Source organism: Pipistrellus hanaki (genome assembly GCF_964339955.1).
Source record: "Pipistrellus hanaki genome assembly, chromosome: 2".
Lineage (NCBI taxonomy): Eukaryota > Metazoa > Chordata > Mammalia > Chiroptera > Vespertilionidae > Pipistrellus > Pipistrellus hanaki.
Window position 1 is genome coordinate 191730729 of NC_140504.1, and position 25070 is coordinate 191755798.

At 47.0% G+C, this 25070-nt stretch overlaps 1 protein-coding gene across 1 annotated transcript; it reads left to right on the forward strand.

Annotated features, from left to right (window-relative positions):
- Positions 1–3117: 3117 nt before the first annotated feature.
- SDHB (succinate dehydrogenase complex iron sulfur subunit B) lies at positions 3118–24936 on the forward strand. Its single transcript, XM_084875261.1, has 8 exons — positions 3118–3380; positions 13510–13637; positions 15874–15959; positions 18932–19068; positions 19598–19714; positions 22747–22848; positions 24059–24181; positions 24719–24936. Exons 1-8 carry the CDS (start codon positions 3309–3311, stop codon positions 24794–24796), a joined length of 843 nt encoding a protein of 280 aa, XP_084731387.1. The 5' UTR covers positions 3118–3308; the 3' UTR covers positions 24797–24936.
- The last annotated feature ends 134 nt before the right edge of the window (positions 24937–25070 follow it).

Sequence of the window (25070 nt, forward strand, 5' to 3'; positions counted from 1 at the left end):
TGCTAGCATGGAAAAGGCTCTTTTGTTTATTGCATCAGACTCGGCTCCCTGATGGTCCTTGGGGATCACGAAGTCTGGGCGTAATAGGAGTGCCACCTGGCTCTGAGACGGAAAAACCTTGAAAATGCCAAAAGGACCAATTCTCCAGAAATCTGTCCCTTGGAGAAAGAAAACACTCTTCCTCTACCTCAGAAGGTAACTCAGCCAGAAATTAGGAGAGTGACAGTGTTCCCATGATTTCTGTGATTTCAGCCAAGTTGGGTGACCCAAGAAGGCCCTTGGGGCAGACTCGGGGGAGCCTTGTTCCAGAGCTGGGCCAGCCCCAGTGAAAAGTCAAGGTGACCTCAGCCCTGTCACCAGTCACACCCCCACGGCAGTCCCCCAAGGCAACCATGTGAATCACAGAATGTCAAATCAGCTGGCCCCACAGCCAGACAATACAAACAAGGAAAGTATAGGCCAGAGCTGGGGAGGAACTTGCCCAAGGTCGCCAGCCTTGGGGGGAAGGTTCAAGGTCAGACCCAGGGCACCAGGCTATTTCTCGTGGCCTCCTACAATCTTCATGAAGCCGCATGGCAATGTAGCTGGGGTCCAGTCCAACACCTCAGAAACCTAGCCCCACCCAACCAATGTGTCTGACCATCTTAGTTTCTCCAGTAGCATCTAAATGAGTTATGAGTGTGAAAACGAAAGAATATAATATATGACATGTAACATATGTCAAACACAAGTGAGCAGAGAAGTGAAATATGGTAGCAATCATACTTTGGTAAAAACTGCTGTTTGAATTTTAACCTTGCTATCTGACTTCGACCTTCGATTACTTGCTTAAACAATAGGGTAGTTACAGGAGATTGACTCCCACTGACTCAGTAGCTTCAGGGGTAGAAACTATAGATAACCTTTAGAGATTAACCTCTGAGTTCTGCTTTTGTTTTATGGGCAAGATGGGGCCACATTCCAATGTTCCCAGCCTTTAGAATTTAGAACAAAGGGAAATTCCTGTGGTTTGAAGCTTTAAAAGGGATTGCCTACACCTGGATCAGTGCGGTTGTGTTGGGCTCACCTGCGTGTGGTGCTCCCGAGGCTGTCCTGGCCAGTTTTTCAATAAATCCTTGCCTACTTTTTTTAATCAATCATCAGCCTCCGGTGGTCTTATTTTGAACCCAGGGTTCGACCCAACAACAACAAGGAAAAACATCCTTCTTGGAAAACACAGGTACCTGCAAAGCTAATTACCTGCATCAATGCCTGAGGAGACTGTAGAGACCATCCCCTGCCCAAGGTCATCAAGCCTAAGGAGTGAGCCAGCCCCCACGCTGACCCATTGAAGAGTCTGAAAAAAGCAGCTGAGATGACTAAAATGGAGACAAAACACAAAACTCTCTCACAAGATTGTTGTGGGATTAAGTAAGATGACAGATCGTAATGTTTACATATAGTAATTGTTGGAGAAACGGTGTCTGATGCTAAGTGGCTAAGCAGGGCTGGGTTCCCTCTCACCCTGCTTTACAGAAGGAGTGTATTGTAATTGTCCACTTACTTGCCTATTAGTAAATCCAGTGAGGGCAGTAACTGTAGCAGCTTGGCACCTGGCACATAGCGATATTCCATACATTTTTTATGTGGGGTTTTTTTTCGTTGATTTAAGAGAGAGAGGAAGGGGAAAGGAGCAGAAAGATAGAAACATCAACCAGAGAAACGTCTGCATCAACCAGCACACTCCCAACTGGGGATGGAGCTCACATCCCAGGCATGTGCCCTGACCAGGAATCGAACCAGTGACCTTTTGGTGTAATGGTAGACACTCAACCACTGAGCACAGCGGTCAGGCTTCCATACATATTTTTTAATATATTTTATTGATTTTTACAGAGAGAAAGGGAGAGGATAGAGAGTTAGAAACATGATGAGAGAGAAACATCAATCAGCTGCCTCCTGCACACCTCCTACTAGGGATGTGCCTGCAACCAAGGTACATGCCCTTGATAGGAATCGAACCTGGGACCCTTCAGTCCGAAGGCCGAAGCTCCATCCACTGAGCCAAACCGGTTAGGGCCATATATATATTTTTTTAATGAATGGATAGCACCTTTATCTGTCATCTTTGAAATCCCCTGGGTTCATTCAGCAACCCTCCCAATTACTCTGGGCACGGGACTCGGGACTCAGTGCTGAAACCTGGACAGTCTCGGGCAAATTGCCCTGTGTCTGATAATGTCTGACTAAACCCACTAAGCGATAGAGATGAATGACAGAACTGATAAATGATCGTTTTACTATGTTGAATTTTTAAATATTTGAGCACAGTATTTTTGTTTATTTATATCTGTTTTTCAGAGTTTTGTAGTCTTCAGCACACAAACATAACATATGTTTTATAACAGCATATTTTATATTACCTATTAATGATAAAAGTGGTATTTTATTTTTAATTTCATGTTTAAAATTTTTATTTTTAGTACATAGAAATAAAATTGATTTTTGATTGTTAAAAAAAGGAAGGAAGGAAGGAAGGAAGGAAGGAAGGAAGGAAGGAAGGAAGGAAGAAAGGAAGGAGGGAGAGAGGGAGAGAGAGAGAGAGAGAGAGAGAGAGAGAGAGAGAGAGAGAGAGAGAGAGAAGGAAAGAAAGAAAGAAAGAAAGAAAGAAAGAAAGAAAGAAAGAAAGAAAGAAAGAAAGAAAGAAAAGAAAAGAAAGAAAAGAAAAGAAAGAAAGAAAGAAGGAGCCAAGACCGGTTTGGCTCAATGGATAGAGCGCCGGCTTGGGGACTGAAGGGTCCTGGGTTCGATTCCTGTCAAGGGCATGTACGTTGGTTGCGGGCATATCCCCAGTAGGGGGCGTGCAAGAGGCAGCTGATCGATGACTCTCTCTCATCGATGTTTCTAACTCTCTATCTCTCTCCCTTCCTCTCTGTACAAAATCAATAAAAATATTTTTTAAAAAAAAAAGAAGAAGAAGAAGAAGAAGGAAAGAAAGGGCTTAAAATCAGACAGAATTCGGATGGGATGGCTCCGCCCACTCATGGCTTTAGCCACGCCCCTTCCGCCGCCAGCCCCCTCTGACTCCGCCCCCTTCTGGGAAGGTCACCTTAAAAAAAAAAAAAAAAACCACATGGGAGGCCAACTGGGCATGCGCCGGGCACTCGGCTCCTGCGCATGCTCGCCTCGGCCTTTTCCCCCATCCCACCCCCGCCACCCGGGAAACCGGAAGCCGCTCCCTCTGGGCGGCTGGGACGGGGCTAGCGGATCCAGGCTGGACCTGGGCTCGGCGCCGCGGGCGGAGAGCGACCTCGCGGTTAGGAGCCAAGATGGCGGCGGCGGCCAGAGTGTCCTTGAGGCGCCGGTTCCCGGCCGCGGCCCTAGGCGGGGCCTGCCTGCCGGTGAGCTCCGGGGTCGCGGGGAGAGGGCGGGCGCGGAGGGCTCGGAGGCGGCCTGGGGCTGCGGCGGAGGGAGGGGAGGGGAGGGGAGGGAGGGCCGCTCCCGCCGGCGCCGCGCTCTGGTGTATCCCCGTCCCACTGCTGCACCTGTCGCAGCCTGTGAGCTGTGGAGGGCGAATCCGATGTTCAGAAATGAGAAGTTCAGGGAAGGGACTAGAACCGCCCAAGGTTCACACGGCGAGTGGCGTGACCGGTGGAAGCAGAACGCGGTTCCAGGCATCTGGGCTCCAGGCCCTTTCCTGTCACCGGACCGGCGCCTCCGCGGGGGCGGCAGGAGGGGTGGGAAGCGGGACGCGCGGCGGAGGCTCTGGGGAGAGGTCTGGGCGGGGGTCGGTAAGGACAGGGCACGGGAATTCCTGGGGACCGAGCAGGGGAGAGGAGACCGGAGGGAAGGCCAGGCCGCTGGAGGGTCCGAACCCTCTCCTGCTGGGGCTGCGGGAAGGCCCCGGCTCCTGGCAGCACGGCCCCCTCGGCGTCGCCGTCTGTAAGGGGCACATGGCAGCCCCGACCCCGCACAGGCCGGGCCTGGAGCGCATCCCGGGGGCTTCATTCCGTGTAAGTGACAGGCTTCCCCGGCCGCTCTCGTCCTCAAGAAGCCTTCTGATCCGCATTCTAACTGGGAAAGGAAACTGCCATTGCATACCTAAGGGCCTAAGAATTCCCAAACCCTCTCCCAGTCTGTCCCCTCCTCTGGGCCCCTCAGCCAGCCCCGCTAAGGCGGGCCTGCAGGGACTCTTCCCTCCTTTTGAGAGGTTTGAAAACGGAGGCTTCAGCGAGGAAACGGGTTACTAAGCTCAAAACGACATGGCCAGGAATTGGTAGGTCCGGGATCTAAATCCAGGTGTTTGTGTGTGTGTGTGTGTTTTTTAACATGATAACGTGAGGACCTCCTGGCGTAGATCTGGGCACATGGTCGGTGTGCGGGGACTGCCCGTTCCTTTCCTCTGCCTTTCTCGCACTTAGATGAGACTGTCTCTCATTTCAAGCACCTGCTCCGGCTGCATAACACCATGCGCACGGCCCGTCTCTAACGCTGGCGCTTCCCAGTGTGCTGTGGGTGGACTTGGACCCGTTCCTTTTATAGCCTGAGGAGGGGAAATGGGAAAGAGGACTGCGGAGCATTGATTTGATGACTGGTGATGACCTTGTGTACCAGTCCCTTCCATAGCCGTTGAGCAAGCAAGTTACGCGGTGAGAGCCCCACCAATGAGAGTGAGTGCCACAGCTCGGCCCGCTTCCAAGAACGCCGTGTAGATAGGGCTGGTTTCACAGGTCAGTGTTGTCATTCCCGTGAGGCCATGGTAGGGCCTCCTGAGGGCAGGAAAACAGAAGAGTCACCACCACCCACCCCCCTTTGTAGGATGTGCATGCATATCCACAGAAGCCTCCGGGAAAGAATTCAGTCATGAACGCGGTGTTACCGGTGGGTGATAGGCAGGTTCCTAGGACACAGTAGGATTTCTCGTCCGAATTCCTTTCATGCACTAGTCTGCCCCCCAAACCACAGTTATGCCTGTGAGGAATCGTTGTTCTCTGTGTTGCCTTAGTTCTTCATTCAGACTGTGAACTCCTTTCGGCAGATTCCTCCTGCTTTCCGTTGTGGATCTCATTGCTCCTGGCGCTGGCAGAGCTTCGGATTCCTGCCTGCCAATCAGAATAATACAAAACTGATAATGGTGCCGTCTGAAAAGGGGAGGTTATTTTCTGGACTGTATTAGAGCTTGACCCCTCCCGTTAATCTTATGAGGTAGATTTTAACCCTGCCCTTTCACAAAAGAGGAAATGAAATCAGAGAGGTTAGCTAACAGGCCAGTGAACACACGGCTCCTGGCCCTGGCTCAGTTGGTTGGCGTGTCATCCCAGGGCCAAGGTTACAGGTATGCTCTCCAGGTGGGACACACGGGGGGATCAACTGGTAAGTGCATGGGTGGGTGGAACAGCAAGTTGATGTTTCTCTCTCTCTCTCTCTCTCTCTCTCTCTCTCAAATCAGTAAATAAAAATTTTTTTAAAAGAACATATAGCCAAGACCGGTTTGGCTCAATGGATAGAGCGTCGGCTTGGGGACCGAAGGGTCCCGGGTTCGATTCCGGTCAAGGGCATGTATCTTGGTTGCGGGCATATCCCCAATAAGGGGTGTGCAAGAGGCAGCTGATCGATGACTCTCTCACATCGATGTTTCTAACTCTCTATCTCTCTCCCTTCCTCTCTGTACAAAATCAATAAAATATATATTTAAAAAAAAAAAAAAAAAAAAAAAAAAAGAACATTCAGCTACTAGAGCTTGGATTTGAACCTTGCCACACATTTCTGAAGCTTTGCACACATCTCCTTTCATCTCAGAAACAAGGCTGCACCTTCTGTTTTACACAGGTTTGCACAGATCTCCTGCCCTCCTCCTCTCCATCACACACCTTTCTCCTATCTCCCAATCTGCATCTGCTCTAACTAGGTCCAAGCCTGCTCCTTGAGGAATCTCTCCTAAAGCAGTGTTTCCCAACCTTCTCTCATGATGAGAATCACCTGGTCGAGTTGTTAAAACACAGATTCCTGAATCCCAACTAAGAAGTGCTAAACTAGAATTTTTGGGAACATATAGGTAAAATTGTATACTTAACTAGTGCTCTAAGACAGATTTTATATACAGAGCACTAAGTTAGGTATGCAATTTTACCTATATGTTCTCAAAAATTCTAGTTTAGCACTTCTTAGTTGGGATTCAGGAATCTGTGTTTTAACAACTCCACCAGGTGATTCTCATCATGAGAGAAGGTTGGGAAACACTGTCCTAAAGAACTAACAAGTAGCCGAAACCTGTTTGGCTCAGTAGGGGTGTCGAACTCAATCAGAGAAGGGGCCAAAATCTAAAATCCAGCCTAAATCGCGGGCCGAATGGTTTACTGAACAGTCATAAACTGACAATGTCATAAACTGACAGCGGAGTGCAGTGATGACAGCGCGGTGCGGGCCACATTGCAAGGCCTGGCGGGCTGGATTTGGCCCGCGGGTCTTGTGTTTGACACATGTGGGATAGAGCATCAGCCTGCAGACTGAAAGGTCCCAGGTTCGATTCCGGTCAAGGGCATGTACCTTGGTTGCGGGCACATCTTCAGTAGGGGGTGTGCAGGAGGCAGCTGGTCAATGATTCTCTCTCAACGATGTTTCTAGCTATCTATCCCTCTCCCTTCCTCTCTGTGAAAAATCAATAAAATATATTATAAAAAAGAAAGAAAAAAAAGAACTAACAAGCAGCCTTCAGCACGATTCAGAACTCACTCTTCTTCTCAGTTTGGTTCAGTCCAGTTGTTACCTTCCTTCCTTAAACTATAAACTATGAAGTTAATATTTTCCAAGATACACTCAGCCTTGAGTACTCATCAGTTTTGTAGATTGAAGGAGAAATGTGTTTTTAATAAATATTTTTTAATTGATTTCAGAGAGGAAGAGAGACATCAATAATGAGTGACAGTCACTGATCGGTTTCCTCTTGGGAATTGAGTCTGCAAACCCGGCATGTGCCCTGGCAGGGAATTGAACCATGACCTCCTGGTTCATAAGTTGACGCTCAACCTCTGAGTCATGAAGTAGAAATGCTTTTGAAATGCCCTCCTCTGTCATGGGTTTGTAGTAACTTGCTTGACAGGCAACAAAGGGGAAAAACCCTGCTAATGCCCATGTGTTCGCCTTTCCTTCCTGTTACTGTGGGGAAATTGACAGTTCTCCCTTCACTCGTCCTCTGCATCCCACCACTTGTTCAAAGATAGCTCTCCACATGGGCTCGCACACTGAAGGATCTCAAGTTCAATTCCCAGTCAGGCATGTACCTCAGTTACAGGCTCAATCCCCGGCCCCCAGTTGGGGCAGGTGTACAAGGCAGCCAATCAGTGATTCTCTCACATCATTGATGTTTCTCTCTCTCTCTCTCTCTCTCTCTCTCTCTCTCTCTCTCCCTCTCCCTCTCTCCTTCTCTCCTCCCCCCCCCCCTTCATCTCTGAAATCAATAAAAATATATATTTTTTGGTAGGGAGATTTGGGGGAGATAAGAGATCAACCGAAGGACTTGTATACATGCATATAAGTACAACCAATGGACACAAAACTCTGAGGAGGGAGGGTATGTATTGGGGGAGGGGCAATGTTAAAATATGTACACAGATAATAATTTAATTAAAAAAATTTTAAAAATAAAAATATATATTTTTTTAAAACGAATTGTAGAATTGCCCTGGCCTGTGTGGTTCAATTGGTTGGAATGTTGTCCATACACCAAAAGGTGGCGGGTTTGATCCTCAGTCAGGGTGTGAAAAGGAAGTAAACGATGTAAAAAAAAATCAATAAAAGAGAAAGAAATTGTAGCCAGATCTCCTTCCCCCTTCTTTTTTCTCTCCATAACACTTTATCACCGTTTGACATGCTAGAGATTTTTTGTGTGTCCTCCATTCATTGTGTAAGCTCCAGGAGAGTGGAAATGTTTGTCTGTTTTGTCCTTGCTCCCCAGGCCTAGAACATGCTAATCTAGGTAACCATGATCATCTGTGACAGGCCTTATGAGAGTGAACCCAAACTGGATCAAGCCAGCTGCCTGTTGCCACTGATAATACTATTACATCAGGCTTTAGAAGCATAGCTGACTACCCCAAATTCCCAGGTTAAAACTTTTTTAATTTATGTTTCTTTTTTTCTTTTTTTTAATATATTTTATTGATTTTTCACAGAGTGGAAGAGAGAGGGATAGAGAGTTAGAAACATCGATGAGAGAGAATCATCGATCAGCTGCCTCTTGCACACCCCCTACTGGGGATGTACCCGCAACCAAGGTACATGCCCTTGCCCAGAATCGAACCCGGGACCTTTCAGTCCATAGGCCGACGCTCTATCCACTGAGCCAAACCGGCCCCGGCTAATTTATGTTTCTTAAACGACATTTTGTCCCTCTCCTCCTACCACCTACCTTAGCCCAGTGACCACCCACTGGAAGCAGTTTGACAGTTTCTTAAAAAAATAAACAAGCAACTGCCATATAGCCCAGCAATTACTCCTGGACATTTGTTCCAGAGAAATTGAGACTTATGCTCACACAGAAACCTATTCACAAATGTCCTTCAGTGGATGGATGGCTAAACAAACAGTGGTTTGTCAAACCATAGACCTGCGGTTCTCAACCTGTGGGTCCAGACCCCTTTGGGGGTCCAACGACCCTTTCCCAGGGGTCGCCTAAGACCATCAGAAAACACATATTTACATTCTGATTCATTTACAGTAGCAGAATTACAGCTATGAAGTAGCAACGAAAATAATTTTATGGTTGGGGGTCACCACAACATGAGGAACTATATTAAAGGGTCGCTGATTAAGAAGGTTGAGAACCACTGCCAGAGACCATACTCAGTAATAAAATGAAACAACTATTGAGGCGAGGCACACACAGCTAGGCTCTCCAGAGGATTAATGCTGAATGAAAGAAAAAAAAAAGCCAATCCCAAAAGGTTGCATATTAGATGATTGCATTTCTGTGACATTCTTGAAATGACCAAATTATAGAAATGGGAACAGATTCTGATTGCTAGGGTTAAGGAATAAGGGAGAGAGGCCTGAGGGCCATGGGTGTGGCTGTAAAAGGCAACACTGGGGACCTTTGTGGTGACGGGAATGTTCTGCCTTGACTGTGTGGGTGTCAGTATTCTAGTTGTGATATGGTGCTGTAGTTTTGTACAATGTTACTATTGGGGGAAACTGAGTAAAGGGTATGTGGGGTCTCAGTATTTCTTATAAATTCATATTCTACAATTATTTCAAAATGAGAAGCATTAACTTTTTGAAAAAGCAACAGACTGGATATACCCAACAACATGCATGAATTAGAAACATTACGTTAAGTGAAAGAAGCTAGACACAGATGTACTCTCTGATTGCATTTATATGAAATTCTATAAATTTCACATATATCTGTAGTGATAAAAAGCAGACCAGTTGCAAGGGGAAAGGAAAGACACTGATGGTAAAAGATCCTGAAGGACTTTCTGGATGGAAATGTTCTATCACAATTGTGGTAGTGGTTATTCCATTTTACCAAAACTCACCAAATTAGTCATGTGCCCACATAACAGTGGTCCCATGGGATTATAATGGAACTGAATTTCTGGTAAGAAATGAAGGCTATGTGGTTCGGTGGCAGGGAAAGGGGGGTATCTAACGGGAGCAGCGTCTGGAGCTTGGCAGTAGACTCCCTCTCGCTCACAGCACCTCCATTCTGAGTGCACGGATTGCACCCAGTCCCTCAGCCCCTGGCCTGTCTCCTCCCAGAGGAGCCCGTCCCCCAGCGCTGCATGGTCAGAGGGCGCGGCAGCCCCAGGCCCGGCTGGTGGGCTTCGGAGGACCCGGCTGTAGGTCGCTGGTGAAGACCTGAGGTCCTGTCCACGGACGCAGGCCCAGGGGAGCCACCTGAACCCGTGTGAAGTACCACTGCCGCTGCCGTAAAGGTTTTTCCTTCCCCTGTGGGGCCAGCCTGTCCCTGGACGTTGGGAACACTGTCAGGTTGTGATGGTGCAAAGCATAGATCGTTTTATTTCTTCCACCAGCTCCATGCCAGAGAGAGCCTTTTATGCCAGATAGGGCCAGTGGAACCCAAACAAATTTCCAAAGTCAAAACAGTGAGTTCTGGGTCCTCCACTCTCTCCGTGTTAACACCCTCTTTTCCTGAACCACCACAAAGTTCCTGGATCTGACCGCTGCTCCAGCAGGCAGGGGCCACCCACATGGCCCTGGCAGTGCTGTGTTCCTTCCCCTTCCGTCCTGGCTTCTCATTCCTGCTGACCCTCAGGCCGCCGTTCACGCCCTCCTGACGGTCACTGTTATGGTGCTCGGCGTCCCACCAGCCAGTTTCCCTCCATATCTCCACCCCGTTCCCGGGGCAGCGCTGGCAGCGCCGTGTTCTCTCTCTGACCCTGTCGGAAGGAAGCCGGGGAGGACTTGGGGACAGTGGGATAAAGTCTGCAGCGTGTCCAGTAAGGCCCTAGGCCTTCCCACTCACTCACTCCCCGAGCATCTTCCAGTCCCGCAGGCTCCAGTCATGGTCAGTGCCCTGTACAAGTGTATGTTTTTTTTTTTAATTTTTTAATATATTTTTTATTGATTTCAGAGAGGAAGGGAAAGATAGAAACAACATCAGTGATGAGAGAGAATCATTGACTGGCTGCCTCCTGCTCATCCCGTACTGGGGATCGAGCCTGCAACCCAGACATGTGCCCTTTGCTGGACTTGAACCTGGAACCCTTCCGCAGTCCGCAGGCCAGCGCTCTACCCACTAAGCCAAACCAGGTATGGCTTTAAAATTTTTACACTGTATTTTACTGTACCTTTTCGTGTTTAGTTATGCTGAGACACACAGATGCCATTGCTACGTGGCCTACAGAATTCAGTACAGGAGCCTGCTGTGCAGGCTTGCAGCCCAGGATCAGCAGGCTGCACCTTAGCGCCGAGGTGTGGAGTGGGCTGCACCACCCAGGTTTGTGTGTGCCTCTGTGATGTTCGCACAGAGATGCATTTTTGCCTAACAATGCCTTTCTCAGAACGTACCCCATCATTAAGTGGCGCCTGACTGTATGTAATGAATTATACCTCCTTCAATCTCACCAAAACAAAAATGCTGGTGGGCACTAAGCAGCAAAAGCTGCTGGAGCAATCTTCAGGAATATTTTCTTTCACTTCCTCTTCACTGCCACAAGGTGGCAGTAGCCAAACGTTCCTGTCCATTTACAAAATGGAGTCCCTCATGGAAAATGTTCATTTGTAAGAACGACTTTCCTTTTATTAATGATCTAGCCAGGTTGGTAATAAGGTAAAATACAGCTTTCATCTTCACTTTCACTTTCGTTTCCTTCATACACTTTCTTTCCTACTGAAAGCTGATCTTTTTCTTTACAACTTCACTTAATTTGGGGCACTTTTTGCCAGCAAGTAATAAACTGCATTACTTTCTTGTAATTACTCAGTTAACCTTCAGAGTGTTTACTTTCTTTAACAATTTATAAGATAATTAGCTAGCTGAGGTTATAGTCTGAATTTCTATATAAAAATTGAGGGCTCACCTTATACTAGTAATTGCTACTCGGACTGACAGGATCCCCCTCCTCGTCACCATAGTAGAAGCTTAGAGGACTTGGGGTGGTCTCTGCCTAAAGGAAAAAGGGCTGCAAGGATGGTGAGATGGGGAGGGCTCAGCTGTTGGCTTAGGGGTGTTTTTTTATTTTTACTGGCTTTGATATAGGTTGCACTACTCAGCCTGTTAAGGTACATTTAAAATAAAACACATTTTGCCAAAACCGGTTTGGCTCAGTGGATAGAGCGTTGGCTTGGGGACTGAAAGGTCCCGGGTTCAATTCTGGTCAAGGGCATGTACCTTGGTTGCGGGCACATCCCCAGTAAGGGGTGTGCAAGAGGCAACTGATCGATGACTCTCTCTCATCGATGTTTCTAACTCTCTATCTCTCTCCCTTCCTCTCTGTACAAAATCAATAAAATATATTAAATATAATAATAAAATAAAATAAAACACATTTTTACATTAGGATAACACTCAGTTTTTGCTCTTTTCTTCAATCTTTCCTAACCATGGGTTGAGCTGCAATGTGTAAAGGCCTGGACCAGGGATGCTGGGAGGAGTAAAACAGCCTGTTCCATGCTGTGACGGTTCATTTTATGTGTCAACTTGACTGGGCCCTTGGTGCCCCAATAGTTGGTCAAAATTATCCTGGTGTTTCCGTGAGGGTGTTTTGGGATGAGGTTAACATTTACATAGAAAAACCGTGATGCAAATTGCCTGCTCTAATGTGGGTGACCCTTATCCAATCAGTTGAAAGGCTGATTAGAACAAATTCCCTCTTACTCCTTCAAATAAGAGGGAATTCCTCCTGCCTGGCTGCTGTCAAACTGGCATTAGGGTTTTCCTGTCTTTGGACTCAGACTGAAACGTCAAGTCTTCCTGGACCTTAAGCCTGCCGGCCTTGGACTAGAGCTGTGTCATCCACTCTCCAGATCTTGGGACTTGTCATCTCCATAATGACATGAACCAATTCCTTATTCTAAACCTATCTTTATATCTGTATAAGTGCATATATATGTATGTATATGTGCACATATGTACACACTGCTGGTTTTATTTCTCTGGAGAACACTGATACACATGCCCTTAGGGAGTTCAGGACATAAAGAGAAAGCAGCACCAAGAAAAGACCAGGGAATATTCACAAATAAGTAGGATAGTACAGTGTTTTAGGAACATGGGTTGTGGAGTCAGACAGACCTGGATTCCAATTCTGGCCCCACTCAGCTCTGTAAATGTGGGCCCATAACTTGATCTCTGTGTCTCTTTTTCCTGATCTTTAAAATGCAGATTCAGCCCTAGCCAGCTTGGCTCAGGCAGGGGTCTTCAAACTACGGCCCGCGGGCCACATGCGGCCCTCAGAGGAGTCTGATCCGGCCCGCCAGGTTTTTTGGGCAGTGAGCGCAGCCGAGGTGTTACAGTAGGAATTAGTGGTTCATATAGTCCGGCCCTCCAGCTCTCTGAGGGACCGTGATCTGGCCCCCACTTTAAAAAGTTTGAGGACCCCTGGCTCAGTGGATAGAGCATCAGCCTGTGGACTGAAGGGTCTCAGGTTCAATTCATGCCAAGGGCACATGCCTAGGTTTCGGGCTCAATCCCCAGTGGGGAGTGAATTCTCATCATTGATGTGTCTAGCTCTCTATCCCTCTCCCTTCCTCTCTACAATCAATAAAAATAATTTTTAAAAATTAAAATAAAATGCAGATTCAGTAGAATCATTCATATAAAGCATTTAATACAGTACCTGGCAATAATAAATAGTGACTTTAAAAACGAGTATGAATTGGCATGTCTGGCATATGAGAAGTGCTTAGTATTTGTTGAATACTGGCTGGCTGCCTTCCCCAAGAAGACTGTCAGTAACCTGCAGGTTTGTATTCAGTATTGCAGTTTATAGTGCAGCTAAGTGGAAGGGTTTATCTTGCATTTTAAAGATTTTTTTTTTTCGTTCTTGTGAACTTTTTAAATTTCAGGCCTGCCGAGGGGCCCAGACAGCTGCTGCCACCGCTCCCCGAATCAAGAAATTTGCCATCTACCGATGGGATCCGGACAAGACTGGAGATAAACCTCGTATGCAAACCTATGAAATTGATTTGAATAAGTGAGTATCTCGGTGAAAGCTGGGTGTTTGATCAGGGAAGTGAGCTCTTCATCTGACTTCATGCCCTTGGAAGGTTTAAAACTAAGGTCATCCAGTGGCTCTGGAAGTTACCATCTCCTTAAAACAAGAGTGAGAGGAAATATAAATAACTTTTTTAAAAGGAGAAAAAGAAAAGGAACAAAAAATAAATACGAGAACGATGTGGGTGCCTGAATAACTTTGTAAGATTCTTCTTCTTCCCCCAAATCAAAGCATGACCACTTTCTAGGAATCGTGGTAGAATTGGCTTTATGCATAGTGTCATTTTAACACAATATCAGTCTTAGAATTCTGAATGTTTTCGTGTTGATTTTATGTATCTGGGCCTTTGTGTTATATAGTGATGATAAGCACCATAAACTTGGCTGGAATGGTGGGATTGAGTTATACTGTGGGACACCCAACTGATGTTGCAGAATTGCTTAGTATGGGAAAAACACCCACGTTTGATGATGAGAAGTGAGGTATTGGAAGCAAGTAATAGTAGAGAAAAATATAAGAAGAGTTTTCTCTTTATAAGATGATAAGCTCAGATCTTTAAAAACGGTTTCCCAGGACCTCAGTAGACAGAGTCAAAGACCATGCACAGACTGAGTCGCTAGAATTAGCCCAGCAGAGGGAAGCTCCCTGGGCAGGAAGCTCCATCTGTGTTGTTCTCTGGTGTGTCTCCAGCACCTAGAACGGAACCTGACACACAGAAGACTTGCAGTGAATAATTGGTGAGTGAAGAAAAATTAATGTATTTATGACAAATACTCAACCATTGTAGTTAGTATTCCAAGAGCTCAAACACTGAGAATAGCAGAAGTTTTTAAAGGTAACATTTCCCAGTGTTGGCAAAAGTCCAGTGCAAAAAAAAAGGGTGTTGCAAGTTGCTGATAGAAATACGGATAATGCAAATGTGTCAACTAACCTTATTGTGCTAATCATTTCACAATATATACATAAGTCAAATTGTCACGTCATACATCCTGAATTTACACAGTGTTATGTTTGATTTTATATCCATAAAACTGGAGAAAAAGAAATACAGGTGATGCTAAAGGATATTTGGGGAGGAGGCATATTTTTTTAAATCCCACGCATAGGGAAATGCTGAAAGGAATCAGGTGGCAACCAGGAAATAAGATTTGTTGAGCATTTTTGTGTACTCCACATAAAAATTGCAAGTTTTTATTTAATCTTCATTACAGTCTTGTGACACACTATTGATTCCATTTTACAGATAAATGCGGCTCAGACAGGAAACCATTTTCATAGAATCACAGATTCTGCATAAGGATAATTGTTAAACTAAATGTATGTGGCAGGCAGTGCTCTCTCGTGTATTCATTCATTCACTGCAGCAGTCCTATGAGATGGAGGTGTTGCTCTCTGGGCTTGACAGACAGGCAGCTAATTGATTTGCCTGCAAACCTAGTAAGTGTCCAAGGCAGGATTCAGGCCAGGATCTCAAATGCCAGGCCTGCACTCTGGATCCCAAGGCCGGGGCTGCTGCCCTTTTTTTTTTTTAATCTTTTTATTTCAGAGAGTAGGGAGAGAGAAATGGAAACATCAATGAGAGGGTATCATTGATTAGCTGCCTCCTGGAGCCCGCAACCTGGGCATGTTCCCTGACTGCGAATCGAACCGTGCCTCCTGGTTCAGAGATCGATGCTCAACCACTGAGCCACGCCAGCCCTTATGCCTTTCACTGCACCCAGGCGCCTGGAGCACTCAGGGCTTGAGATGAGGGGACTGTGGGCGATGGATCTTTTATTCTCTACCATGTTTTTGTTACAGTTGTGCATTATTGTTATTAACAAACCATTTAAAGCTACTTGTTTGGATTCTGAAATTTTTAAATTTGAAATAAATTATTTGGGAAAGCTTTGCAGGGAACTTTAGAAGAAAAAAGAAAAACTGCCAGTATGTGGAAGTTGTTTTCTAACCTAAATATTTTCCTACTTTAGCTTTCTATTTCCTAGAAATGTACATTCAGTGTGATCACCAAAATAGAACTCTGCAGTACTCTAAATGTGTAAGAATGTGCAAAAATTAAATGGGGAAATTCTGTAAGTGCCCTGCGAAGGCCAAGCGGGTAATAAAAGCAGCTGGTTCAGGCAGATGTCTCATCTTATTACGATAAAAGTGTAGGGAGAGTGAGCTTCACTTAAGTATAACTGGGTTCTTTCGTTCTTGTTTTGGTTTTGGTCAGATGCGGTCCTATGGTGTTGGATGCTCTAATCAAGATTAAGAATGAAATGGATTCTACCTTGACCTTCCGAAGATCTTGCAGAGAAGGTAAGCACCTCCTTCCCGGTGAGGCCCCGCGTACTTACGTTCTTGCTCCCCAGAGGACTGGCCAGAGCTGACAGAAATACCTAGAGAACAGCCGCAAGGCTCTGCCAGCTGACCTGGCTGTGCATTGCACTTCCTCTCCTTGGGTAAAGGGGTGGGAAATTTTGGCTGGTACAAGTTCTGGTTTCTGAGTTTGCTTCCCTTCGAGAGCTTTCTGTTGCGTGGACACTGCATCTGGCAGTGCTGAGAGCCGCTGCTGCCTTCCAGGACTAGCTCAGTGCGCTAGCCGCCTGCCTCTGCTCTGCGGGGCTCATGTACTGGGGCAGTAGAGAGAGTAACTGGTGCTTATGTGCACGTAACATTTGTCCATCAGGAGGCGTGTGCGTCCCTGAAGCTCCCAGCATTGCATGTGCACGGAGCAGGTGCTCAGTAGGAATGTTTTGGATGGGAACAGCGTGTCCCATAGTGTGCTGCTGGTGCCACCTGAGCTGACTTCCGGCAGTGTGTAGGCTAACCTTTTTTGCCTTAATAGTTATGCATTTATCTACATATTAGAAAAACACAATTACTGCTGACAGTGTAGGTGATACAGGAATGGTTTTTAATACGAATTTAAGTAAAAATGATTTGATTTAAAGAAAACCCCTAAATAATTGTTCAGGTGGTACTCGAATGTGGCAAAAATCACACAGGGGTGCCATGAAGCCCGGCTGGCCTGATGGCCGTGGAGCACAGCTCCGTGTGTGTGCCAGGCTCCGTTCTGTGCATGCTGTGTGAGAGAGAGAAGTGCTGTTATATTTACACTCTATGTGCAGATGAAGAAACTGAGCCCAGGGAGGGTAGGGACTTCTGATAGGACACACAGCTGGTGAGCTGGGAAGCCAGGAGTCAGTCTGAGTTGTCCGATCCCAGAACTGCATTTCAGGCAATACAGTCTGGCCGGGCTTGGAAACCCAGGAAAAAGCCAAAAAGCGTAGCTTGGGCCAAGACCGAGGGCTGGGATTGAACTCTCTTCCTAAAATAACCTTCCAGAAAGGAAAAGTCACTGTAAACATTGGCCCATTGCTTTTTATGTTTGTCCTGCTGTGCATTTCAAGACCTATTTCTAAGACATCTGTTTTGATTTTGCCAATCTTACAGGATTGGGTTTACTGTAGCAAACGCTGACAGATATTTTGATAGTTGGGCTGGGTCCTGCTGTCCAGGGAACATTCTGCTGTAATTAAACACCAACTTTCCCCACATAAATCCTGGCAACTCAGGAAATGGAGATGCTTTTCAGTAACTTCTCTCCCCCCTTCCCCCAGACGCAGAGCCAAGAACATCGGGTGTGGCCATCTGGACTAAAGTACCCCAGGCAGATAAAATTCATTGCTGGTCCCTTATTACTTGTTAAGAGAATTTCCAGGGGAACCTTTTTAAGAGAAGATTCATTGGATTTATTTTTTAAATTATGTACCATTTCTTTTAAAACACAATGCTATGTGTTTAAATAGAAACACAGTTGAATGCCAGGTGTACACCAATATATTGATACTATTCAATCTCTTGAGGAGTATTTGCCTAAAACTTTAGAAATAGATCTGTATGTTCTCTTACGTTCTTACTAAGCTTGAGAAGAAGAGAGGGGAGAGTCTTATAAAAGTGGTAACCCTCATAGCAGCACAATTCACCATAGCTAAGATTTGGAAACAGCCTAAGTGCCCATCCATAGATGAGTGGATTAAAAAACTGTGATACATCTACACAATGGAATACCACGCTGCAGTAAAAAAGGAGGAGTTCTTACCATTTACAACAGCATGGATGGAACTGGAGAGCATTATGCTAAATGAAATAAGCCAGACAGATAAATATCACATGATCTCACTCATTTATGGAATATAATGAACAACATAAACTGAAGAACAAAAACAGATCCAGAGACAGAGAAGCATCGATCAGACAGTCAAACCTCAGAGGGAAGGTAGGGGAGAGTGGGGTAGGTGGAGAGATCAACCAGAGGACTTGTGTGCATGCATATAAGCCTAACCAATGGACACAGACAACGGGGGGTGAGGGCATGAGTGGAGGGGATAGAGAGGTAATGGGGGGATAAGGACACATATGTAATAACTTATAATCAATAAAGAAATTAAAATTAAAAAGTGGTAACCCAGTACAAGTTCCATGAGTAATCCCATTTCTCTGGACTGGTGATCAAAATACAGCTCCAGAGAAGCAGTTCCAGGGGTTTAACTTTCATAGCCAATTTTAAACTCTGATATGCCTCGGAAATTTCCATGCACAGGAAGTGAGTTCAGACTAAGAAAATCCTTATTGCAGGGTCCCTTGGTCAGCACCTCGTTTCTGCTTGCTTTGCTTTGCTTTGCTTTGACATTAGTTTATTCTTCTCCTTGGGAAGTTAGTGCTCGGGCAGCTTTTGTGGGTTTCATATCCTCCGCTGCTGTCTGGTGGAGACAATAGAGTGAGAGCTGCCTCTGGGTAATCTGTAGCCAGGCCTCGGCCTTATGTGACCAAGACAATGTCAGTTTGTTTGGGGACATTGTAAGCTGTTAGAGTTCCTGCTCAAATAACACTGGCTTCCGAGACCAGAGATGGGGCATATGGCCAGAGACGGTGGCTTTTAAAAATACTGGCTGATTTTCTCTCAAAACACATGAAGCATGCAGCTAGGACTGGCGCGGGGAACTCCGTGGTGCCAGCTGGATCCCAGCTCCTTCTGCCCTAGCGCCATCCACCCTCGAGGTTGCCTCATGGTCGCAGAATGTTTCCAGAATTGGAACTGCGGCCCGAAGATCTGCGTTCTCGATAAGGAGAGAGGAAAAGGCCGCGGCACCTCTGCCAGACTGTGCTGCCTGCCAGCACTGCTCCCGTGGCAGAGGAGCTGGCGGCAGTCCAGAGGAAAGAACCTGAGGCTGGGTGACTGAACCGGAAGCTGGGTGAGGACGTGTCGGCTGTATTTTGTCTCTCAGGTATCTGTGGCTCCTGTGCAATGAACATCAACGGAGGCAACACTCTAGCTTGCACCCGGAGGATTGACACCAACCTCAACAAAGTCTCAAAAATCTACCCTCTTCCACATATGTATGTGATAAAGGACCTGGTTCCTGTGAGTCTCTGCATCCCATCCCATGTTTTTTGCAAGGGTGCGGGGAGAGGGATGTTCAGGTTATGCTATTAGTTCTTTCGGGCAGTTTTTTCCTGTCTGAGTTTAACTCAGCAATTTGACTGTTGGAGCATAAACAGATCTTCCAGCAGCTCATTTGGTGAAGATTTTTTGGGAATAACAGGGCACAAAATTGCAACAGTCCCAGAAACGAAGAATTTGGCCATAACTACAAAGAATTCAGCAACAGTTGATACCCATTTTACTTTCGTTTCTACCGCCCTGTACTTGACCATCTTCGCTGAGGGCATTTTCAAGGGCGGGGAGGATGAGGTTCCAGGGTGAAGAGGAGACTTGCTGATAGCTCTCAGCATTGTGACCATTTCTCCCTCTGCATCTCTGCTCGGATCCTGCCTCGGGAAAGTCTGCCTTCAGTCTGTCAGAGGGCAGGAAAGAAGGCCGAGAAATGGGTGAAGAGCAAGCTAGGGGATGTAGAACCTGACCCTTCTCCCTCTTCCCCTCTTCCCGTCAGGATTTGAGCAACTTCTACGCTCAGTACAAATCTATTGAGCCTTATTTGAAGAAGAAGGATGAATCCCAGGAAGGCAAACAGCAGTATCTGCAGTCCATAGAAGATCGCGATAAACTGGTAATTTCCCCCATTTATTATCTTGATTTGAGGAATTTCATTGCAAAGATGTTTTCCAGGAAGTGTGTCTTGAGGGTGTGGGAGTGGTGGGGGCGGGTAAGTGCTTGAGGTAATGCAGACCTAGTGTGTTCTGGAAGGAACTTCAGAAGCATCCGCCCAAGCGTTGGACACCCATCCTCAGGGCCAGTGGGCAGTGTGACCCCACGGAAGGCAGAGCAGACCAGGAGCTGGAGCCCTGCCCTGGTTAGCAGCAGATTGTTACCGTGTGGAAGATGCTTGTCTTCTACGGAAGCTGGTGTGGGAACTGCCCCTTCTGTAGGAGTGACCGCTAAGTGAGAGTGGCACTTTAACACTGTCTTACAGGTGGGAATGAAATAGGGAAGGGTGCCAAAACCGGTTTGGCTCAGTGGATAGAGCGTTGGCCTGCGGACTGAAAGGTCCCAGGTTCGATTCCAGTCAAGGGCATGTACCTTGGCTGCGGGCACATCCCCAGTGGGGGGCGTGCAGGAGGCAGCTGATCGATGTTTCTCTCCCATTGATGTTTCTGACTTCCTTCCTCTCTGTGAGAAATCAATAAAATATATATATATTTTTTTTTTTTTAAAGAAAGAAAGAAATAGGGAAGGGTGAAAATGGGTAAACTGGGCCTGGAACCCCTGTGTTCTCTCCTGCCATCGCACGTCTGGCGATTGCCTTCGCATTCTCTTGGCATTTGCTCTGTGAGAGGCTAGGGAGTCTTTGGAAGTGAAGGAGTTATTACCAAGTTTTCACTCTCCTTCTCCCGTGCTACTTTCCCCTCCTCTCAGAAGTGTCTGCTTGCACGCTCACCCCTGCACACTCTGTGTCCTGTGGAGCGGGAGCGGTGGGGAGGGGACCACATGGAGGTGGGTCCCAACCATGGGGCCAAGGACATGTGCTTCCACGGTCACCACTTGGTGTGCCCCTCCAGTGCCGCGCTGAACCTCAGAGTGGTTCACATCCCTGTCCCTCAGACTGAGCCCTCATAGGGATGGCGTCTTACTCCTTCTGGATCAGAGACCCTGGCACAGGTTATTTTACCAAGACACATTAGTTGTGTGAATGAATAAAGAAATTCTATCTTTTCGGTCTTGGGAAATATTGAGCCCCTCTCCTCTTCCCCATAAAACATGCTAAGACTGCCCAGCTCTGACGTGGAGACGACAGGGCAGCACTGTGATGTGAGTCCGCACAGCCCCCACTTCTGACTCCGAAGGCGTCGGACACATCCCGGGTCCAGGCTGGAACCGGCCGCTCTGGCCCAACCAGTCTCCCTCATACTCGGGGAGCTTACAGCTAGTAAACATCTCCTTGATGTGGGCTTATTAGGGAATGAAGCACGTTTTCTGGATAATCAAAATTTACTCATTTAAATACCAAACATGTATTTACTTAGCATTTTTCACTGCCTTAAATTAATACACTAAACATAACTTTTTTCGTGATTTTATGAAGCTGGGGTCAAAAGGCAAACATGCTTTTGTGTCCGCGTTTTTCCTTTATGTTATTTGAGCATCTTCCCACATTCTTAGAAGTTCTTCATGAGCGTGAAGCTTGAGCTTACACTTGACTTTCTACTGCTTCAGTGTGAACATCGTGTATTCTTAACCACTCCCACTGTCGCTGAACAATGAGAGTACTTCTTAACATTGTTATTGCAAAGAAGGTGTGATAAACATCTTTATCCTTCAAGTTATGTCCAAGAAATTTTAATTTCTTGTTAGATTTTTCTAAAGTAGACTGAAGAATATGACTATAATTAAGGTTCTTAATCCTATTACTTTATGCTTTATAGACCAGTGAGGCCAGTTTATACTCTTACCTGCCTCCCGAGCATAGATTTTTTTTTTTTGAAGACTCATAAGGTTTCAATCAGGACCAACAGCTCTTTGTCCTCTGTCATCAGCTGTCACTTCAGACGGCGGCGTGCCCTTCTGTTTGGCTGCCTTTGATCAGTTTCTGTCCCCAGAATCTGCAGGCCCAGTGTGCACACCCTGTTGGGCAGATGAGTCATGTGACAGGTGTTAAGGAGCAGGGCTTCCAGACAGAGTCAGGCTGCCTGGGTCCCATCCCAGCTCTGTGACCCTGGGCAAGTGACCTGACCTCTCTGACCCTCAGTTCCTTACCTGTAAAATGGGAATCTCATAGGGTTATTGTGATCATCAAAGAAGGTAAAGGCGGTGGAGCATGAAGTACTCAGTGCAAGTTGGCTTTTATGTAGGATGATGTTGGTTCCCATTGGAAACCTGATGTCTCCTGTGCTGAGCAGGCAGAGGCTGGTACAGACTACTAGAGGCCTCCGCACCAGGTCCTATCTGTTTCTCCTAGACTGTATTCTAGGTAATGCATTTTGTTTGTTGGTTGGTTGGTTTGTTGGAGGTTAGTGTCTTTTTTTTTATTTTTATTTGTTTGTTAATCCTCACCTGAGGGTATTTTTCCCATTGGGAATTTTTTTTTTTTTTTTAGAGAGAGAGAGAGTAGAAAGGAGGTGGGCAGGGAGAGAGGGAGAAACATCAAGGTTAGAGAGACACATCAATTGGTTGCCTCTTACACGTGCCCCAGCCAGAGACAGGGATTGAACCTGCAGCCCTGGCATGTGCCCCTGACCAGGAATCGAACCTATGACCCTTTGATCTGTGGTCCAGTGCCCTATCCACTGAGCAAACGCCCAGGGCTGTGTAGTTTTGTTTTTTGTTTGTTGTTTTCATAGGGTGTTTTGTTTTTTTCATGTTTCTCCTTTAGATAAGAGAGGCATTCATAATTCAAGGATAAGTACAGTGTACTTGGACTTACGCTCTGGGCTGTAATCCAGCAGATGATTACATTGCAGTCCAGGCTCCTTTGTATGGCTCTGGTAAATCTCTGCAAACCACTCCTAGGGTTTTCCCAAGAAAACGCGCATGCGAGCGGATGCTTTGTTCATGCTCTTACCCCAAATACCACAGTTAGTCAACTAAGGACACGGTGGGCCCTTCAGTCCCGGGCTCCTGACTCCGCTTCCTCCTCCCGCACAGGATGGGCTGTACGAGTGCATCCTCTGCGCCTGCTGCAGCACCAGCTGCCCCAGCTACTGGTGGAACGGAGACAAATACCTGGGACCTGCTGTTCTGATGCAGGTAAGGCGTTCCGTAATTGCTTCAAGAAAAACTGAAAAAAGTGTCCAGAAATCCAAATGCACAATATGTTGTTGGCAACCAGACATTCTGAGGGCAATGGCTTCCTTTCCAAACAGTTTGCATCCATTCCAAACAGGGTCATAGGTTGCTTTGTCTTCACTTGGCCTTCAGTAAACCTAGAGCTTCAGATTTTTATTTGCCTTTGTTCCGGTGTGGCGAGGGCCCGCCCTGGGTGGCCTGCTGGTAGGCACACCAGGCTTTGCCGAGACTTAAAATGTGTTTCCTGTGCAGCTAGCTCTTGCCTGGGCCACTTGCCTGCTTTCCCCAGACTGCATCTGTCATGGCTCCCATCTTGCTCTCAGATTGGAAATGGTTTCCAGGCTAACAGAAGCCGGGAGGACTGGCTGTAGGGGTTGCTCAGAAGAGAAAGTGGTATTGCCTTTCACGATAAGACTAGTTCACTGCAAAGAAAGTCACTGTCTTTGTTCCCAGAAAGCTTATGCGTTAGATTTATGGTCCATGCTTTCCAGACTTAGAGCAGCTCACAAAACAACTTATCATTTCTCAATTTCCCACAAAAAGAGAAGTTATGTGGTTGTGTGACCATGTGGCAATGTTGATTCCCAGCCAGGCTAGAGATGGACAGCGAGGTTCATTCATAGTTGGCCCCTGAGCCGGTGACCTGAGTTGCTGGGAGCATAGAAGTCCTCCAGTGACACTGCAGAGCAGGTCCGGTGATGCGGGGTTAGCCAGTTTTCAGCTGGCTGGTCTCAGGCTTCTGGGAGACATACTCTAAAAGAATCAGTAAGTGAAGCAAAGACGATCTCTAGACAGGGCTGTGAAGTCAAAGACAGGGAGTAGGTGCTATGAAGACAGATAGAGTCATTTGACTCAGCCCTGCCTTCACTGATTCATGATCTGGGTCGGAAGCTAAAGAGCAGCGTAATAATTAGAAGACGATGCCGGATCGCACACACTTAAGCCCCAGGGTGCCAGGTGCACTGTGTGGTTCCCAGTTTGTGGGGATCACTGATCGAGAGGAGTTCAGAAAGAGTTGGGAGCCTTTCACTGAAAGGTGGCGAGAGTTAGACTGTGTAGACAGGGCGGCAAAGCTGAGTGAGTTCCCTGTATGCACTCCTGGAGCTGAGGTGAGCGGAGGCTGCTCTGGCCTGGGGGGTGGACAGCTCAGCTAACCAGCCCCCGGTTCCAGGCCTATCGCTGGATGATCGACTCCAGGGACGAGTTCACGGAGGAGCGCCTGGCCAAGCTGCAGGACCCCTTCTCCCTCTACCGCTGCCACACCATCATGAACTGCACCAGGACCTGCCCCAAGGTAGGCGGCTGGCGGCCCTCGCAGCGGCAGTGATGGATGGCCTCTGCTCCAGAGGCGCTGGCAGAGAGCAAACCGGGTCATTGGAGCCGGAGGGACCAGAGCCTCTGCCACGGCTTTGGGAGCTTGAATGTGCTGCTTTCTGAGGATGAGTTACAGATCGTGGGAATGTGTGAAACCTTTAGAGCTGTCTGGCTGATGTGCCACCAGCTGTAGGCATAAAGAGAAGTTCTCTCTGAGATATCTCTGAGCATTCAGAACATGGTTCCGCCCTGGGCTCCTTAACCATCTACAGGGAGGCACACCAGGAATAAAACAAGTCGGGGCCCTTTGCAGAGAGAGAGAACTGGCTCACCTTCGTAACATCTGGATGGAGAGGCCACGGGGAGTTCTGAGCCCGGGCTCAGGGCTTTAGAGGCCTGGTTCGCATTCACTTTGCCTGGATCCTGCACCAGCGGGGGAGGGGCTCCGCCCAAGGTCGTCACTCCTCCCGTTCAGCTTCACTGCCATTTGGTACTGATTCTCTCTCTTTTTCCCAAGGGGCTGAATCCAGGGAAAGCTATTGCTGAAATCAAGAAAATGATGGCAACCTACAAGGAAAAGAAAGCTTCCGCTTAACTGTTCTCATGCTAACGTGGCCTGTAACCAGCTCAGCTGGACATAATTTATATCTAATCCGAGTTTCCATGATTACAGAATGTAAAATAAAGTTTTAAGAGAAGAATAAATGTTATTCTGCTTTATTAACGAAAAAACAAGCCTGTTCCTTTTACTCACGGCAGAGGACTGTGAAGGTGCCAGGAGGAGCCTCGGGGTGGAGGGGTGGGGCCCAAGCATGAAGCTGATGCCATGCAGGACCTGAGGCTCCTCCCAGCTTTGTCATTCACCAGCT

Coding starts and splice junctions, on each gene's coding strand:
- SDHB (XM_084875261.1), top strand. CDS start 3,309: ATGGCGGCGGCGGCCAGAGTGTCCTTGAGGCGCCGGTTCCCGGCCGCG. Junction 15,960..18,931: donor CCGAAGATCTTGCAGAGAAG/GTAAGCACCTCC, acceptor TTTGTCTCTCAG/GTATCTGTGGCTCCTGTGCA. Junction 19,069..19,597: donor TGATAAAGGACCTGGTTCCT/GTGAGTCTCTGC, acceptor TCTTCCCGTCAG/GATTTGAGCAACTTCTACGC.